Source organism: Notolepis coatsorum (genome assembly GCF_963971535.1).
Source record: "Notolepis coatsorum genome assembly, chromosome: 2".
In the NCBI taxonomy this organism is placed as follows: Eukaryota; Metazoa; Chordata; class Actinopteri; order Aulopiformes; family Paralepididae; genus Notolepis; species Notolepis coatsorum.
Window position 1 is genome coordinate 56,314,183 of NC_140166.1, and position 20,047 is coordinate 56,334,229.

At 43.1% G+C, this 20,047-nt stretch overlaps 1 protein-coding gene across 1 annotated transcript in view; it reads left to right on the forward strand.

Annotated features, from left to right (window-relative positions):
• Nucleotides 1-12,201, forward strand: part of ogfod1 (2-oxoglutarate and iron-dependent oxygenase domain containing 1) — a gene marked incomplete at its 3' end in the record, with an annotated part of 54,014 nt that extends 41,813 nt beyond the window's left edge. Inside the window, exons 10-13 of the mRNA XM_084307638.1 lie at nucleotides 5,510-5,775; nucleotides 6,863-6,991; nucleotides 9,441-9,499; nucleotides 12,046-12,201. Of these exons, the coding sequence (XP_084163764.1) occupies nucleotides 5,510-5,775; nucleotides 6,863-6,991; nucleotides 9,441-9,499; nucleotides 12,046-12,201 (610 nt within the window). The remainder of the gene's footprint in view (nucleotides 1-5,509; nucleotides 5,776-6,862; nucleotides 6,992-9,440; nucleotides 9,500-12,045) is intronic.
• Nucleotides 12,202-20,047: the final 7,846 nt, after the last annotated feature.

A 20,047-nucleotide genomic window follows, 5' to 3' on the forward strand; every position in this document is an offset into this window, starting at 1 on the left:
ACATTTCTCAATAGTGTTGCTCCTTTTAACCAAGTAGTGTTCTTTGTAGTGTAGCTATTTTTAGACCCAAGTAGTTACTCGCTACTGCCCGGAGAAACTGGACTGCTAAATAAAGATTAAAGATCTAGCGTTGATGCTATCAACATTAGCTAAATAGCTAACAAACGAAATACAACGTATAGCATAGCTAGCTACAACACAGAATAACGTTGATACAATTACATGCATCATTGTTTACAATGAACGGGTGGGGCTAGTCAAAGGACTGGACACGGGGACAAGTTAAACATGAATTAATTTATTATAACAGGTAGTTTCGAGTCGTGCCTACGCACCACAGGGCTACTATTCTATTATATACGGCTTTGGCGCTTCCTCCTCATCGTTGATTGCCTGTAGTAGCTGCATCTAACGTTAGTAGCTAACGTTAAAACTAACCTAAAGTTAGTTGTTCACCAACAATCTCAACATTTGTTTTATCATTAGCTCAAAAACACAGAACCGGACAAGACAAGTTGTCCGCTCAATACGTTCTGCTAGGATAATAACAACAATACTTCCGCTCCGGACCGGTGGGTGGGTTTCAAAATAAAAGTCTAAAACACCGGAAAAGATGTTTATTTTGTACAGCGTTTTCCTCCACGAGTACATCATGTGATCAATCGATCTGGATTATTTTTGCCCATCCCTAGTTTATCCTGTGCTGAAGTCTCCATTCCAATAGAGATAGTATATATTTTGGTGTTTATTTGATTATTGTTTCACTGCCTTTTTATTTATTACGTTTCCACAGTTTTTTCCTCATACTTTATTAACATTTTGTACATGGTACCGCAAGGTACATTAATAATAAATGTACATGTTAAAAGGATGATACAAAAAGCCAGACAGAGGGCTTGTTTCCAGTTTCAGTTTGTTTTATAATAAACAATCAAACTGAGCATTTTTTTATTTAGGATATTTAAAATATCTTCCAATGTTAAATAAAGGTTTATTGCACTTTGAAACGGCTTCCTTGCATTATTAAGCTATTATTATATTAGTAAAAATAAATAAAAAGGTTAATTGAAAACTTTTGGGAAATACATTTCTCAAAAAGAAAATCTCAAAACCGCAATAATATCGCTTATCGCAATATTTTCTGGGACAATTAATCGCCCAGCAAAATGTGTTATCGTGACAGGCCTAGGATGTGATGTTTTTAGAAAGCTAAGAAAATCCTTGTTTCAATAGTATATGAAACTCAAAATAACTTTATTTGTATAGCACTTTTTCATACATGCCCTTTGTTATTAATGTTTCACATTTTGGTTATCATTTTGGAAATAAATTCTATTTGAATAAATGATATTTTTGAAAGCTAACCTCACCTTTTAATTGCCAAATAATAACATACACTCTTACCAGGGGTCAAAACAATGCCATTTACTGCTTTTTATATAGAAATAAAATGTATATTATGCATAATTGAGTTTGGAATTTTGGCCCCCGGGAAAAATAATTGCCCACCCCTGCACTAGATGGTGCTATAGATAACATCCAGCCACTAGATGGTGCTATAGATCACATTCAGCCACTAGATGTCACACTAGAGCACCAGCATGACTTTTATCCAATCGGATGCATTCCACATGGGGAAATGGGAAGTAGGGAGGGGATACATGCAACATGTAAACAACTTTAATTTTTTTTATGATAAATTCATTAACACTATGGTCGCCAAAAACGCTGTACCACGTCATTCCCCGCCATGCTCATTCTGCCAAAGACGCCATACCACGTCTTTGATATCAATATTTCAAAAATCTGTGATCGAAATCATATTTCTCCCCCGGAGACTTGAGATCTACTGTTGATCCCCTCTCAACTCTCCAACGGTTCAAGAGCGCCATCTGGTGGCCGATCGGCGGATCGCCCAGAGCGGAAACAGGAAATGGAAGCTGGTGCTCATTCCAATTCGGTCCGATCACTCGGTAATAGTCCCAGGACTCGAGCTAGACACAACGGATAGCAATCCGTTACCAATAACTCGATAAACAACATGATTTGGACGTATATACTATTATACAACCTGGAAATGGATCGCATATTTCTACATCCCATAATAGGAATATTTCTGTTCCACGCTCATCGCCCAACGCTATGAGGAAGCTACGGTAAGATTCAGCGTAATTTTTTAACGTGTTCGATACTAACTGCTCTAATGATCATATCACCCACACTAGATGAATCATCCAACGTTGGCCACGGAATTATAAACGACCCCCCCCCCCCCCCCCCCCCCCCCCATCCGGTCAACATCAGATGATCAGTAGTAACTTCTAGAAGCACGTCCATTTGAAATTTTTTATCTCGCGCAGATTCCTATCAAACTGTATTTGATCATCAATATAATGCATTTGGGGCTATAAATCACGTTCTGGAGAAAGCTGCAGAAAACGATAAAAACATACTTATACTTTAGACCGTATTTTAGTATGAATATGTGAATGAAAAAGTATAACGTTGCTACACCCTGAACAATAGATACTTGACGTTGAATGGGCCATGGTAATGTCAATTTAGCAATACAATTTAAAAAGTTATAGCCCTGCAAAGAAGGTAAACATCCCCATAGACAAATAGAGCTGGCGGAGGATGGTATATTAAGAATATAAGCCTGGCGACCAAAGTGTTAATCTAACTGAAAAAAAAAACGAACTGCATTCTAATGTATGCCAATAACGTTCTGGTTTGTGGGGGATAATCCCGAAAAATAAGATAAATAAAGAAATGTATCCACAAGTAATTTGATTGACAGGAGCTGGCTTGAGCTGGGTGGTGTCCTGGGTGCGTGAACACTTAAGGTAACGCACTTGTGCTTCCGCATTGCTCTGATTGGCCAGCGCTCTCCCTTCGTGAATCGAGCGTAGACGCGTCACTCGTTGCAGGCTCTCCAGAAAAACACAAAGCCGCCATCTTTAATGTGTCGCATAGGTAATATTAATAGGTTGCCGCGGCAATAATGCATTCGTAATCCCCCCTACATAATAACCACGCAGGTTAATCAGCAAAGGTTAATAATAATAACCACGCATGTTAATTAGCAACGCTCGCACAATACCTAGCTTAATAATAAGTAGGCAATTGGCACAAGTGTAAATTATACATTCGTCACTCAGTTTTAACATCGACGGTTAGCTCAACTCGTTCGTCAGCTTGCTGTGGAGCCTGTGGTCAGTTGGTGACAAGTTCGAATCACTTCAATTTTTCTTTATTTTTTTTACATTTAATTAATTTATCATCTCTATATAAACGTAACTAGCTATTCATATCAATCGAAATAACGTTCATCTCCGCGAGCCTTCAGAGCTGCTCTTATTTGTAAATAGAAGAAAAAGGAGTTTTTCATTGTTCAAGAGTGGATATATGTTGCAGAAAAAAAATTGAAGTGATTCGAACTTGTCACCAACTGACCATAGGCTCCACAGCAAGCTGACGAACGAGTTGAGCTAACCGCCGATGTTAAAACTGAGTGACAAATGTAGTGGGGAGTGTAAACAGTGATTCAACCCCCCTCAATGTACAGTGATTCAAACCCATAACCATAACGTTATGAATAAAACGCGAAATAACAGCATATAATGTTATGAATAAAACGCAAAATAACAGCATATAACGTTATGTTATATAACGTTTATGAGTGAATCTGGTAGAGTGAATCTGGTAGTTGTTTTGATAAATATGTACATTCCGCCGATTAACATTACATTTCCGCGAGTAGGTCACTTAACATTACAAGGCTCGCTTGCGTTACGGGCGTGCGGGCGAAAACGAGCGTAGCGTCACGTGGGGTCAGTGGGCCAATCAGAGCAATGCGGAAGCACAAGTGCATTACCTTAAGTGTTCACGCATCCTGGGTCTCCTCCTCATATGACTACAAATAAATTGGCGGCGTGTGTTTCCTTCCGTCGATATTTTTGCTAGTTTCTGAATACATTTCCAAAACTCATATTTCACTAATACCACTTTAACCCTTTCTCTGCCGATGACGTGTTAAGATGTCATTCCTCGCCATGCGTAATCTGCCAATGACGTTTTACAGCGTCTTTGAGATCAATATTTCAAATTTCTGTCATGGTATTCATATTTCACCCACGGATCCTTGACTGGTGCTGTAGGACTCCGCTCAACTCTCCAACGCTGCAATACCGCCACCTGGTGGCCGATCGGCGAGTTACAACTGGATGTTGATAATTGTGACGCCAGTGTGTCTCCCTATTCCCTCCGGCCACTCGCTATCGCTCGCGGGACTCCATCTTGACACACTGGATAATCGATCCGTTGCCATAACTCGATAAACAACATTATTTGGACGTATATAGTATTATACAACCTGCAAATGGATCGCATAGATCAACATCCCATAATAGCGATCTTTTTGCTCCACGCTCATCACCCAACGGTAAGAGGAGACTGGGGTGAGTTTCAGCCTGTTTGTTTACCATTTTCGATACAAACTGCTCTGATCTATATATCACCCATACTACATGAGTGATTTAACGTCGGCCACGGACTTATAAACGACCCCCCCCCCCCTCCGGTCAACCGCGCATGATGAGTCATAACTAGTGATGCACGATATATCGGCCGCCGATATAATATCGGCCGATATGGCTGTTCACATCGGTATCGGTCCGATATCAAGATAGGGCCGATATTAAAAAAGTTTTTTTTTTTTTTTATGTTTTTTTTTTCTTTTTACATGTTTTGGCCTTAAATAGTTTCAAAATATCAGTCATTTCTGAAAATAAGTTACAAAAGTAAAAAAAAAATATGCGTTTTGGAAAATAGCTCTTTATTTGATTATCATAAAAAAGTGTTTTCTATACAGAGATATCGACATCGGTAAATATCGGTGAACATCTCCATAGACAAATAGAGCTGGCAGAGAGGCTACAAGGATGGATATAAGCGTGGCAGAGAAAGGGTTAACCTATTGGTAAACAAACGTATTGCTGAAAATATACACTATGACTGCTGTTTTGACAGGGTTAGGGTCTTTACATAAAAAGAAAAAGAAAAACATTAATTCATACAGTCTGTAGAGATGGATTTATGGCATGATGTCATTTGCTGTCCGCCGACGGACCGCTCGGGCTAAAGAGGTTACATGTAATGTAATTAAAATGTTACAAGTTACACGTTACAAGATATCTCTGGCGGAGCTTTTTCCCCGATGCACCGAGCGCCACTTCCGGTTTAGAGTGGAGTGTAACTCGCCCGAAATCCACCAGGCGGCGGTATTGAGGCGTTGCAATATCAGACAGGGTCCAGCTGGCTCCCGGAGGCTTCCTGGATGAATTATGAATGCCAATAGTGAATAAAGGAAATAACGATCATAAAAACGAGTTTACTCGTTGTTGGCACTCAACCCATGGCGGCCAATAACGAGTGTACTCGTTATTGGCAATTAATGTGTTAACTGACTCAAACTGTGTTTGTGAATAAATGTTGTGTTCTGTTCCAGGCGTTACGAAGTGGCTTCAGATCAGTCCTTCCCTGCCTGTGTCGGCGCCTGCTGGGAGCTTCTCCGCTCAGAATCTTTCTTCCTGCTTCTCTCCAACTTCACCGGCCTCAGACTGCACTACCTCTGCCCTAACGACGACGATGATGACGACGATGATGATGATGAGGACGAAGATGAAGAAAAGAAGAAGGAGGAGGGTCAGGGTGGAGAAGCCACAGGGTCTGTTGTCGAGACGCCGTCGGTAGAGGAGAGGAGAGGAGAGAAGGGTGGGTGTTAAGCGTGACAGCTAGGTTTGTTTATTTGTTTGTTTGTTTATGTTCATGTTTATTTATGTTTGCTCAGTGCTGTGTTGATGTGTCTCTCTCCTCAGAGCTCAGTCTCTCTCTCTCTCTCTCCTCAGTGTCTCTCTCTCAATTCAATTCAATTAAAATGGGCTTTATTGACATGGGAAACATACGTTTACATTGCCAAAGCCAAACAAAACAAAACAATCAAACAGAGAAAACAAAAGAAATCAGTACATTACAGACGGAATTTCTTGTACAGTCTTTATGGTGGTTGTATTCCGTTGGATGTCCTTTTCTTGTCACAGCAGCTCACAAATCTTGCTGCTGTGTTTGCACATTATTGTATTTCCCCCAGTAGGTATGGGAGTTTTGAGTTATTGTCCATGTTTTCAAAGTCTCTTTGGGTGTTTGCAATTTGTGGGAAGTATATGTCTCTGATGTCTTGGTATAGTGGGCAGGTTGAAGTATATGTCTCTGATGTCTTGGTATAGTGGGCAGGTTGTTAAGAAGTGGAGCTCGGTTTCCACCTCATCTTGTGTGCAGTGGGTGCATAGTCTGTCTTCGCTTGGGAGCCAGGTCTGCCTTTCTCAATGGCTAGGCTGTGCTCGCTGAGTCTGTACCTAGTCAAGGATCTCCTTAGTTTTGGGTCAGTCACAGTGCTCAGGTATTCTGCCACTGTGTACTCTCTGTTTAGGGCCAAATAGCATTTCAATTTGCTCTGGTTTTGGGTTGATTCTTTCCAATGTGTCAGATAGTTTTCTTTTTGTTTTCTTATAATTTGGTTTAGTCCAGTGTGGTTTCTGTCTGGTGGCTCTGCTTGTGTTTGTGAGCAGAGTCCCAGAACCATCTGGCTGAGTGGGCATCTATCGAGGGTCTCTCTGTGGGTGAGGGCTTTGTTGTGGAGTGTGTCTGGGTAGCTTTCTTTTAGGTGATTGTGGAATTTGAATGCTCTTTTTTTAATTTTGATGATTAGTGGGTATCTTCCTAGTTCTGCTCTGCATGTATTATTTGGCGTTTTCCGTTGGGTGCGGAGAATGGATTTGCAAAATTCTCTCTCTCTCCTCAGAGCGCAGCACTCCTACCTGCTCTGGAGAGCTGCGCCGCTGGTCTCATGGCGACTACACTCTGCTGAACGACGGAGACGCTGCCAGAGCGGAGTATGCCCTGGACCTCCTGTTACCTTTCTGCTGCACCGGTCAGTGTCTTTCTCTCTCTCTCTCTCTCTCTCTCTCTCTCTCTCTCTCTCTCTCTCTCTCTCTCTCTCTCTCTCTCTCTCTCTCTCTCTCTCTCTCACACACGCACCTCCTCATCCTTCCCCTCCACCTCCTCCTCCTTCCCCTCCCCCCTCCTCCTCTCCCTTCTCCCCCTCCTCCCTCCTCCTCCTTCCCCTCCTCCTCCCCCTCCTCCCTCCTCCTCCTCCTTCCCCTCCCCCTCCTCCTCTCCCTTCTCCCCCTCCTCCTTCCCTTCCCCCCTCCTCCTCCTATCCCTTCTCTCCTTCCCCTCTTCCCTCCTCCTCCTCCTCCCCCTCCTCCTCTCCCTCCCTCCCCTCCCCCCTCCTCCTCTCCTCTCCCCCTCCTCCTCCTCTCCCTCCCTCCCCTCCCCCTCCTCCTCTCCCCTCCCCCTCCTCCTCCTTCCCCTCCTCCTCCTCCTTCCCCTCCTCATCCTCCTCCTTCCCCTCCCCCCTCCTCCTGACTCCATTCCACGGCTCCTGCCATTCCTCCATAGAATTTGAAAGTAAAAACATATAATTCACTGATTGATTTCCTCGTAATGGCAACAAGGTCACCAGGAACAACATAGTCAATAAAGCAGATATGATTCCCATCACCATGCATACTAATTAGGTCTGGTGTTATAATGGACATGCAGCATTGTTGATGGTCTGAGATGACACTGGGACCTTTGGGACACTTTGAAATACTGTAGAAGTTGTAGTAGTAGTAATAATAATAATACACTTTATTTGTAGAGCACCTTTCATACAGAAAACTGCAGCTCAAAGTGCTTCACAACAGAAAAAAGACATGAGGCATAAAATGAGCACATAAAGTGCAGACATATAAAATCACAGTTTTTCACATTAGGATCTAACGTCCCAACAGTAGTGAGTTCTTCATGCAAGGAATCCCTAGAATGTCAGTGAATTGAAGGAGTTCAATGATGAAAACCAACCAAAATCCATCAGAGCACAGCAAGAGACTAGTACTCAGCTCTAGGAACGGTCTGGGAAAGGGTTGGTTGAAGCCATAGGTGCCAGCAGCTGCTCTGGATCCCAGGGGTTTAATTACGTTTATTTTCTTATTTTTGTATACCCAGGGACGGTGCACATTAATCAACAGCTTCAGTTTCCACATCAATAAATGTAAATGGGCCAGAATTAGCTAATGAGCTAGTTTCCATCTGTGGTCCCTGCCTACCATGCATTGTCTTTATGGTGTGGGAGGAGACCAGAGTACCTGGAGGAGACCAGAGTACCTGGAGGAGACCAGAGTACCTGGAGGAGACCAGAGTACCTGGAGGAGACCAGAGTACCTGGAGGAGACCAGAGTACCTGGAGGAGACCAGAGTACCTGGAGGAGACCAGAGTACCTGGAGGAGACCAGAGAACCTGGAGGAGACCAGAGTACCTGGAGGAGACCAGAGTACCTGGAGGAGACCAGAGAACCTGGAGGAGACCAGAGAACCTGGAGGAGACCAGAGCACCTGGAGGAGACCAGAGCACCTGGAGGAGACCAGAGTACCTGGAGGAGACCAGAGTACCTGGAGGAGGAGACCAGAGTACCTGGAGGAGACCAGAGTACCTGGAGGAGACCAGAGTACCTGGAGGAGACCAGAGTACCTGGAGGAGACCAGAGTACCTGGAGGAGACCAGAGAACCTGGAGGAGACCAGAGTACCTGGAGGAGACCAGAGTACCTGGAGGAGACCAGAGTACCTGGAGGAGACCAGAGTACCTGGAGGAAACCAGAGAACCTGGAGGAGACCAGAGGAGACCAGAGTACCAGGAGGAGACCAGAGTACCAGGAGGAGACCAGAGTACCTGGAGGAGACCAGAGTACCTGGGGAACACACGGAGAGAACATGCTAACTCCACACAGAGAGCCCCTGCTGGGGTTCGACCCCAGGACTCCACACAGGAAGGCCCCCTGCTGGGGCTCGACCCCAGGGCCTTCTGGCTGTGAGGCAGCAGTGCTGACCACTGTGAACCCAGGACCGTCTGGCTGTGAGGCAGCGGTGCTGACCACTGTGCTGCCCTGTGCCACATACTTATGCACACAAGGACATTTCATGTGTAATCACTGTATTTAGTAAATAATCCAAATATATTCAAACTATTTGTTTTTTCCTTCAATCATGACATGCTTTCTCAGAAAATGTATCCTAGATGAAGATATAATAAAGATGAATGTGTGAAATATTTGAAAAACGGACCATTCCAAAGGGGTTCACATACTTCCGAGCAGCACTGTATGTATATATATATATATATATATATATATATATATATATATATATATCCATATCGGTCTGAATATACCTGCATATAATTCTTTGATATACCTACTTATACACTTGCATATACCTCTGTGTGATATCATGTTACAATTAGTAAGTATTATTGTATTTCCTCTCTCTCTCTCTAAGACTGGCAGTCAGAGTTTGGAGGCTTCACATCCTACGTAGCAAACGAAGAGGACGAGGAGGTGGGTGATGATGGCACTATATACATATAAACTATACATATAAACTATATATATAAACTATATACTGTACATATAATCTATACATATAAACTATATACATATAAACTATACATATAAACTATATATATAAACTATATACTGTACATATAAACTATACATATAAACTATATACATATAAACTATACATATAAACTATACATATAAACTATATACATATAAACTATATAAATATAAACTATACATATACACTATACATATAAACTATATAAATATTAGAGGTGGGCATAGATACTTTTTTTTAATCTAGATTAATTTATCTGCAATCCTGGATTTAATCTAGATTAATCTAGATTAAAATGTCTCAAAAAGAAAAAAAAAAACCTGCCGAAGGCATTCAAAATATGTGTGTTCTACCCAAATAATGACCAGAAGTAAGTCCTTACTTATTCTTTCCTCCTTATGTTTCTCAGGCCAGGTGGCCCATTACACCATGAGCCCATCTCCCGTTTCCAAAATGCATTACAGACTGTTTGAAAAAGCTGTTTTGCTATGATAATTGGTAATGAAATATCAAAATAATGTTCAATAAGATGTACTTGTGTTTAATAAGTTGTTTTATTCAGAAGTTAACACAAATAAATAATATTACCAGTACAGTACAGTATCTAGCACACTCAGGAGCAAAACAGAAAGAATAATTTCAAACTTGAACTATGTGACATGGCTTGAATCAACTGCTCCAGTGGAGTTGCTCAGTGGCCAATGGTGTCAACTGTGGTTGTACTGGGCAGCTCCCAGGTGTGAATGGAACTGTGTGAATGTGAAGCAGGGCGTTCCTGAAAAAGAGCATCTGTGCTCAGCGAACCTACCCTGGGTAAATAAAGGTAAAAGATTTTTTTTTTTGTTTTTTTTTTTTTTTTTATTAACACTTTGGGTGCCGGGAACCGTCTTTAGACGTCATTCCCGGCCATGCTCAAGTTGCCGGAGGACGCTTTACGTCGTCCTTATATCAATATTTCAAAAATCTGCGATCGGATTCATATGTCCCCTCCGCTGGCCTGAGATCCACCAGCAGGACCCACTGAGCTCTCTGGCGGTTCAGGAGCGCCATCTGGTGGCCGATCGGCGCAATCGCTTAAACAGGATGTGCCATAGAGGTTGTGCTAGACGTCCGTATTGCTTCCGGCCACTCGGTACATGTCCCGTGACTCTGGCTCGTCACGCTACATAGCGATCGATTGCCAATAACTCGATAAACAACATGATTTGGACGTATATACCATTATACAAGCTGGAGATGGACCGGGTAAATCGCCATCCCATAATGATAGAATTTCTACTCTACGATGATCGCCCAACGGCGCGCGGAGACTGGGGTGAGTTTGAGCGTGTAACGTTACCGTCTTCGATACTAACTGCTATTATCAACATTTGACCCACATTAGATGATTGGTATAACGCTGCCCACGGAATTATAAACGCCCCCTCGCCCATCCGGTCAACATCAGATGACGTGTAGTAACTTCTAGAAGTACGTCTAGTTGGAATTCTTTATATCGCGCTGATTGCCATCAAACTGTATTTCATCATCAATATAATGCATTTGGGGCTATATATCACGTTCTGGAGAAAGCTGCAGAAAGAGATGAAAACATACTTATACATTAGACCATACTTTACTATGAATATGTGAATGAAAAAGTTTAACGTTGCTACACAATGAACAATACATATAGGACTTTGAATGGGCCCTAATAATGGCAATGTAGCAATAGAATTTAAAAAGTTATAGCCCTGCAAAGAAGGGGACTTTCTCCATAGACAAATAGCGCTGGCAATCTATGGTATATCATGAATTTAACCTTAGGCAGCCAAAGTGTTAATGCGTTAATTATATTATCGCGCGATACTAGTATAGCGTTAACGCAGCACGTTAACGCCGTTAACGGCCCAGCTCTAATAAATATAAACTATATACATATAAACTATACATATAAACTATATAAATATAAACTATACATATACACTATACATATAAACTATATAAATATAAACTATACATATAAACTATATACATATAAACTACATATAAACTATATAAATATAAACTATACATATAAACTATATAAATAAACTATACATATAAACTATACATATAAACTACATATAAACTATATACATATAAACTATATACATATAAACTATACATATACACTATACATATAAACTATATAAATATAAACTATACATATAAACTATACATATAAACTATATACATATAAACTATACATATAAACTATATACATATAAACTATACATATAAACTATACATATAAACTATACATATACACTATACATATAAACTATATAAATATATACATATAAACTATATATAAATAAACTATATAAATATAAACTATACATATAAACTATATACATATAAACTATACATATAAACTATATAAATAAACTATATATATATAAACTATATAAATATAAACTATACATATGAATTATAAACGTATAACCCGTGTCCTCATCCTCAGCTGCTGACGGTGTACCCAGAAGACAACTCCCTCGCTCTCGTCTACAGAGACAAGGAGACCCTCAGATTTGTCAAACACATCAACCACCAGAGCTGTACTCAACCAGCCGGCCCTTCTAGAGGATTCTATGACTTCTCCTTTGTTTATTATGAATAAATGTGTTTTATGAATAAATGTTGTTCTTGTGGTTTAGTTTAAGTCATTGCTTGGTCGCTCTTTGCTGCTTCATACTCAAAAGGGATGGAAGCAAGTGAAGCGTTGGTTCATACAGTAGCGTTAGCTGCCAAATGACAAGACTCAAGTTATTCAACAAAATGTTCACCAGTCAACACAGAGGAGGCTGTGTTCACACTGAAGAGAGGAGAGGAGGAGAGAGGAGGCTGTGTTCACACTGAAGAGAGGAGAGGAGGAGAGAGGAGGCTGTGTTCACACTGAAGAGAGGAGAGAGGAGGCTGTGTTCACACTGAAGAGAGAAGAGGAGAGAGGAGGCTGTGTTCACACTGAAGAGAGGAGAGGAGGAGAGAGGAGGCTGTGTTCACACTGAAGAGAGGAGAGAGGAGGCTGTGTTCACACTGAAGAGAGAAGAGGAGAGAGGAGGCTGTGTTCACACTGAAGAGAAGAGGAGAGAGGAGGCTGTGTTCACACTGAAGAGAGAAGAGGAGGAGAGAGGAGGAGGCTGTGTTCACACTGAAGAGAGAAGAGGAGGAGGAGAGGAGGCTGTGTTCACACTGAAGAGAGAAGAGGAGGAGAGAGGAGGAGGCAGTGTTCACACTGAAGAGAGAAGAGGAGGCTGTGTTCACACTGAAGAGAGAAGAGGAGGCTGTGTTCACACTGAAGAGAGAAGAGGAGGAGAGAGGAGGCTGTGTTCACACTGAAGAGAGAAGAGGAGGAGAGAGGAGGCTGTGTTCACACTGAAGAGAGAAGAGGAGTAGAGAGGAGGCTGTGTTCACACTGAAGAGAGAAGAGGAGGAGGCTGTGTTCACACTGAAGAGAGGAGAGGAGGAGAGAGGAGGCTGTGTTCACACTGAAGAGAGGAGAGGAGGAGAGAGGAGGCTGTGTTCACACTGAAGAGAGGAGAGGAGGAGAGAGGAGGCTGTGTTCACACTGAAGAGAGGAGAGAGGAGGCTGTGTTCACACTGAAGAGAGAAGAGGAGAGAGGAGGCTGTGTTCACACTGAAGAGAAGAGGAGAGAGGAGGCTGTGTTCACACTGAAGAGAGAAGAGGAGGAGAGAGGAGGAGGCTGTGTTCACACTGAAGAGAGAAGAGGAGGAGGAGAGGAGGCTGTGTTCACACTGAAGAGAGAAGAGGAGGAGAGAGGAGGAGGCAGTGTTCACACTGAAGAGAGAAGAGGAGGAGAGAGGAGGCTGTGTTCACACTGAAGAGAGAAGAGGAGGCTGTGTTCACACTGAAGAGAGAAGAGGAGGCTGTGTTCACACTGAAGAGAGAAGTGGAGGCTGTGTTCACACTGAAGAGAGAAGAGGAGGAGAGAGGAGGCTGTGTTCACACTGAAGAGAGAAGAGGAGGAGAGAGGAGGCTGTGTTCACACTGAAGAGAGAAGAGGAGGAGGCTGTGTTCACACTGAAGAGAGGAGAGGAGAGAGGAGGCTGTGTTCACACTGAAGAGAGGAGAGGAGGAGAGAGGAGGCTGTGTTCACACTGAAGATAGGAGAGGAGGAGAGAGGAGGCTGTGTTCACACTGAAGAGAGAAGAGGAGAGAGGAGGCTGTGTTCACACTGAAGAGAAGAGGAGAGAGGAGGCTGTGTTCACACTGAAGAGAGAAGAGGAGGAGAGAGGAGGAGGCTGTGTTCACACTGAAGAGAGAAGAGGAGGAGGAGAGGAGGCTGTGTTCACACTGAAGAGAGAAGAGGAGGAGAGAGGAGGAGGCAGTGTTCACACTGAAGAGAGAAGAGGAGGAGAGAGGAGGCTGTGTTCACACTGAAGAGAGAAGAGGAGGCTGTGTTCACACTGAAGAGAGAAGAGGAGGCTGTGTTCACACTGAAGAGAGAAGAGGAGGCTGTGTTCACACTGAAGAGAGAAGAGGAGGCTGTGTTCACACTGAAGAGAGAAGAGGAGGAGAGAGGAGGCTGTGTTCACACTGAAGAGAGAAGAGGAGGAGAGAGGAGGCTGTGTTCACACTGAAGAGAGAAGAGGAGTAGAGAGGAGGCTGTGTTCACACTGAAGAGAGAAGAGGAGGAGGCTGTGTTCACACTGAAGAGAGAAGAGGAGGAGAGAGGATGCTGTGTTCACACTGAAGAGAGAAGAGGAGGAGAGAGGAGGCTGTGTTCACACTGAAGAGAGAAGAGGAGGAGAGAGGAGGAGGCGGTGTTCACACTGAAGAGAGAAGAGGAGGAGAGAGGAGGCTGTGTTCACACTGAAGAGAGAAGAGGAGGAGAGAGGAGGAGGCTGTGTTCACACTGAAGAGAGAAGAGGAGGAGAGAGGAGGCTGTGTTCACACTGAAGAGAGAAGAGGAGGAGAGAGGAGGAGGCTGTGTTCACACTGAAGAGAGAAGAGGAGGAGAGAGGAGGAGGCTGTGTTCACACTGAAGAGAGAAGAGGAGGAGAGAGGAGGAGGCTGTGTTCACACTGAAGAGAGAAGAGAGGAGGAGAGAGGAGGAGGCTGTGTTCACACTGAAGAGAGAAGAGAGGAGGAGAGAGGAGGAGGCTGTGTTCACACTGAAGAGAGGAGAGAGGAGGAGGCTGTGTTCACACTGAAGAGAGAAGAGAGGAGAGGAGGAGGCTGTGTTCACACTGAAGAGAGAAGAGGAGGAGAGAGGAGGCTGTGTTCACACTGAAGAGAGAAGAGGAGGAGAGAGGAGGAGGCTGTGTTCACACTGAAGAGAGAAGAGGAGAGAGGAGGCTGTGTTCACACTGAAGAGAGAAGAGAGGAGAGGGGGAGGCTGTGTTCACACTGAAGAGAAGAGGAGGAGAGAGGAGGAGGCTGTGTTCACACTGAAGAGAGAAGAGGAGGAGGCTGTGTTCACACTGAAGAGAGAAGTGGAGGAGAGAGGAGGAGGCTGTGTTCACACTGAAGAGAGAAGTGGAGGAGGCTGTGTTCACACTGAAGAGAGGAGAGGAGGAGAGGCTGTGTTCACACTGAAGAGAGAAGAGGAGGAGAGAGGAGGAGGCTGTGTTCACACTGAAGAGAGAAGAGGAGGAGGCTGTGTTCACACTGAAGAGAGAAGAGGAGGAGAGAGGAGGAGGCTGTGTTCACACTGAAGAGAGAAGAGGAGGAGAGAGGAGGAGGCTGTGTTCACACTGAAGAGAGGAGAGGAGGAGAGGCTGTGTTCACACTGAAGAGAGAATAGGAGGAGAGAGGAGGAGGCTGTGTTCACACTGAAGAGAGAAGAGGAGGAGAGAGGAGGAGGCTGTGTTCACACTGAAGAGAGAAGAGGAGGAGAGAGGAGGAGGCTGTGTTCACACTGAAGAGAGAAGAGGAGGAGAGAGGAGGAGGCTGTGTTCACACTGAAGAGAGAAGAGGAGGAGAGAGGAGGAGGCTGTGTTCACACTGAAGAGAGAAGAGGAGGAGAGAGGAGGAGGCTGTGTTCACACTGAAGAGAGGAGAGAGGAGGAGGCTGTGTTCACACTGAAGAGAGAAGAGGAGGAGAGAGGAGGAGGCTGTGTTCACACTGAAGAGAGGAGAGGAGGAGAGAGGAGGCTGTGTTCACACTGAAGAGAGAAGAGGAGGAGAGGCTGTGTTCACACTGAAGAGAGGAGAGGAGGAGAGAGGAGGCTGTGTTCACACTGAAGAGAGGAGAGGAGGGGAGGCTGTGTTCACACTGAAGAGAGGAGAGGAGGAGAGAGGAGGCTGTTCACACTGAAGAGAGAAGAGGAGGCTGTGTTCACACTGAAGAGAGGAGAGGAGGAGAATAGGAGGAGATGAGAACAGGTTTTCAAGTTTCTTTATTAGTTGTCATACTTCTTCTTCTTCTTATTTGAATTTCCGGCAGTGTAGACGCATCGTGGCGTATTACTGCCCTCCGCAATTATTTTAATGGGTTCTTCTTCTTCTTCTTCTTCTTCTTCTTCTTCTTCTTCTTCTTCTTCTTCTTCTTCTTCTTCTTCTTCTTCTTCTTCTTCTTCTTCTTCTTCTTCTTCTTCTTCTTCTTCTTCTTCTTCTTCTTCTTTTCCCGCATTCTACTGGAACCCGTCATCCCCTACATTGTCCATTGGAGTGCAGCTAATGCTGCTACTTCCTGTCTGAGCCCCCCTCCGCGGGACCCTCCTTGCCCCCTGCATCTTATTCTGGGCTGCTTGGTCCCTCTCAGCCCCCTCACCCAATTCCCTACCCACCTCCTCCCATTCCAGACCTTCCATTCCCAAATGTTGAACCGCTATCCTAAGAATCATCTTCACCATCTCTGTTCTACCCTTAGCCTCTGCCATACCAGTAACTACCCCTGCCTTGTCATACAGAAGTACAGAATACTTTTATACAAAATGCTTCTTTCTGTTACGCTCCAGAGACTGTGCTAGACAAAAGATAAGTATGTAATAAAATAAAATAGTATAGCATGTAAAAAAAAGAAGTAAAAAGAAGTCACGTACGTAGACACAGTGTTCAGTATAGACAATGTACAATGTTCGATGCAGAATAGAGTGACTGAGTTACCATACAATATACTATGCAATATACTAATATACAATACTATATAGTGCAAAGCAGAAATGGGATGAGGTACAATTTAGGTACAATTACAGTAGGGTGTACTGAGGTATGGGTTGTAGTGCAAATCCTTTACCAATAAATATAAAGTGTGTTTAGGTGTTCTAAAGTGTGGAGAGTGGGTGCTGCAGTGTGTTTGTTTAAGGTGAGTGTGTGCGTGTGGATGTGTGTTGTGAGTGCATTTGATGGTTGTTGCATAGTGTTATTGTTCCTTGAGCAACCTGATGGCCTGGGGATAGAAGCTTCTTCTGAGTCTTTCTGTGCTCGCCTTGAGACTCCGGTATCGCTTGCCTGACCGCAGCAGTTCAAAGAGGCAGTTGTTTGGGTGGCTGGAGTCCTTGATGATTCTCTTGGCCTTACCCCTGCACCGCTTGTTGTAAATGTTCTGGAGAGTGGGAAGCCCACCTCCAATTGTGCGTTCGGCTGAACGTGCCACTCTCTGTAGTCCGCTTCGGTCTTGTGCAGTGCTATTCCCAAACCAGGAGGTGATATTGCCAGTCAGGATGCTCTCTATTGTACATGAGTAGAAGTTCTTAAGGATCTTCTGACTGACTTGGAACTTCCTTAGGCGCCTGAGGAAGTAGAGGCGTTGTCGTGCCTTCTTCACAACACTGTCAATGTGTGTGGTCCATGTCAAGTCCTCGGATATGTGGGCTCCAAGGTACTTAAAACTGTTCACTCTCAACCGGTGCCCCGTCGATGCTGAGGGGGCTGTAGTCCTTGACCCCCGACCTCCTAAAGTCCACAATAATCTCCTTTGTTTTGCTGACATTCAGTGAGAGGCTGTTCTCCTGGCACCATCCCGCCAGGACCTTGACCTCTTCCAGGTGGAGAGGGAAACAGTCACCAGGGCTGAACAAATGTTTTCTAAATTGCAATATGGCCTAATTTAGTGTAATATCAAGATTCCAGCAATATGGCCTTAACACTTTCAGTGCCAACAACGAGATTTCTCGTTAGTTCATGCCAACCGTTGAGTGCCAGCCGACGAGAGGTGTCGTTTTTAATCGTTATTTTTTTTATTATCAATTTCCATTCATTTTTCATCAATCTAGCCTCACGTTACCAGTGGGGATCTGTCTGAACTCGAACAGGGAAAATACCGCCCCCTATCGTCTCTCCGGATGGTACTGCACCCCTTTGGATTGGATTGAATGAAACGCATGGAGAGAAAAAAAGGTCCTGCTTCCACATTTTACTTGTCAGACAAGTAACCGGAGACGATCGAAGTCATCGCCCACCACCAGAACAGCGGAGAATATGTGTTTCCAGTACCCAGCGTTGGATCAATAAACGCGATCGATATTTGGAATGGCGACCAGGAATTGGAATAATCTTTTTGGAGAACATCTGATCTGAGGTAAGGAATCTATTTTACCAGTCTTGGGATAATCAGAGCTATTTTCACCTATATATCAGCATGTGCCATATGTGTGTGTGTGTGTGCGATCAGGAAATAAGATAATATATTTTTCAGCCCGCTTCTATAGCGTGCATAAGTACACCTTATACTATCGATAATCTAGTGTTTATTTGAAAACGATTCATAAATAGGCAGAAAAATTACAACGTGTTTTGTGTATTCCAGTAAAGGGCGTTTATCACAGAATCTTAATTTTTTTTAAACTTTCAAAAAACTAGCGTTTTTCAAAATAGTATAAAATGGAAATGAACCGATTAAAAAAAACAATACGTTTCGACAATGTTGACTGCAAACAAGTCATTGATAAGCAACGGCCATATTAGACACATAGCCATAATTTAAGATATAGTTTATGCGTTCGCAAATATGAGAGCTCTGTCATTGAATCTAGCGGTGGCACGCAACGGGGTTCCTAGGCACTGCATGGCTGGCACGGAAAGTGTTAATATAGTGTAATATAAAGATTCCAGCAATATGGCCTAATATAGTGTAATATAAAGATTCCAGCAATATGGCCGAATATAGTGTAATATAAAAATTCCAGCAATATGGCCTAATATAGTGTAATATAAAGATTCCAGCAATATGGCCTAATATAGTGTAATATAAAGATTCCAGCAATATGGCCTAATATAGTGTAATATAAAGATTCCAGCAATATGGCCTAATATAGTGTAATATAAAGATTCCAGCAATATGGCCTAATATAGTGTAATATAAAGATTCCAGCAGGCTGCAACATTAGCTAAAGGTTAAATGAGCGTCAACATACTAATCTTGTGAATCAAATAGCAACATAATATCTCTCTAAAGAAATTACAATATATGGTTTTACCCTCCGTCCTCGTAACAACATAACTATTCATACTTTATTTCAGAAATATGTGTCTATTACATGTTTGTCTTATTGGAGTCAATCTGTCATTGATAGGCTGGAAGAAAGTGTGAACGTTGTCTGTAACTGCCCCCCGGCTTGGTGTTGAAATAAAGATGCGGTTATGTTTCGTACAGATGCTTTTATTTATTTTCTCTTTTGCATTTCAGCTTAGCAGTACTGTAGCTTTTCTTTGGTAGTTTGTCGTTTGTACAGGTAGTGACGGTTGCCTCATTTGCTCCGTTTGCACCCCGTTTGCACCGTGAAAACTTATTCCGCTTTACCAAGGGTAGTTAATTTAACTGGAGTAAGGTCCTTCTATCATACAATTCGCTGCCTGCTCCGTCGTTATCTCTGAGTTACTTCCGCCTTGGTCACACAGGAAGCTGTGACTTTTATACTAAAGGAAGACGAGCTCTGCCCCCATGTGGACACTAAATGAAAATGCACAAGTGGCTCCGAAATATTATTTTCTTAAATAGATAAATAGAGAGCTCAGTATTCTGAGCCAATACAGAGAAGTTGATCATCTAGACCAACGCAAATCAAAGCTTACTGACAGTAAAGATGATAGGCATCTTTACCCTTGGCGGTCAGTTACACTCCCACCAAATCCTGCTATGACGGATAAGCACAAAACAATTAATTTAGTCATACAGGATTTCCTTTTAGATTTCACATAGCATCAAAATAATACAATTCAAGCGTTTCTATACTAATTACTCTCGAGGAGGAGTACCAATTTCTGGATCGGTCGCTCGAGGACTGAAGGTCTGGTAGAGTGATCTTTTCGCTCCCCAGTCTGTATTTTTACTCGACGTACTAGACCAGGGGTGGCCAACCCGCGGCTCGCGAGCCGCATGCGGCTCTTTGCCCGTCAATGTGCGGCTCTTCCATCCATAAATTTTTTTTTTTTTAAATTTAAAAAAAATATTTTTTTTTATTCATTTTTTTACTTTTTTTTTTTTTTTACTTTTTTTTTTTTATGTCACTCATTCCATAAGGACGTAGAATAAACATTTAAATATTTTTTTTAAATGGTC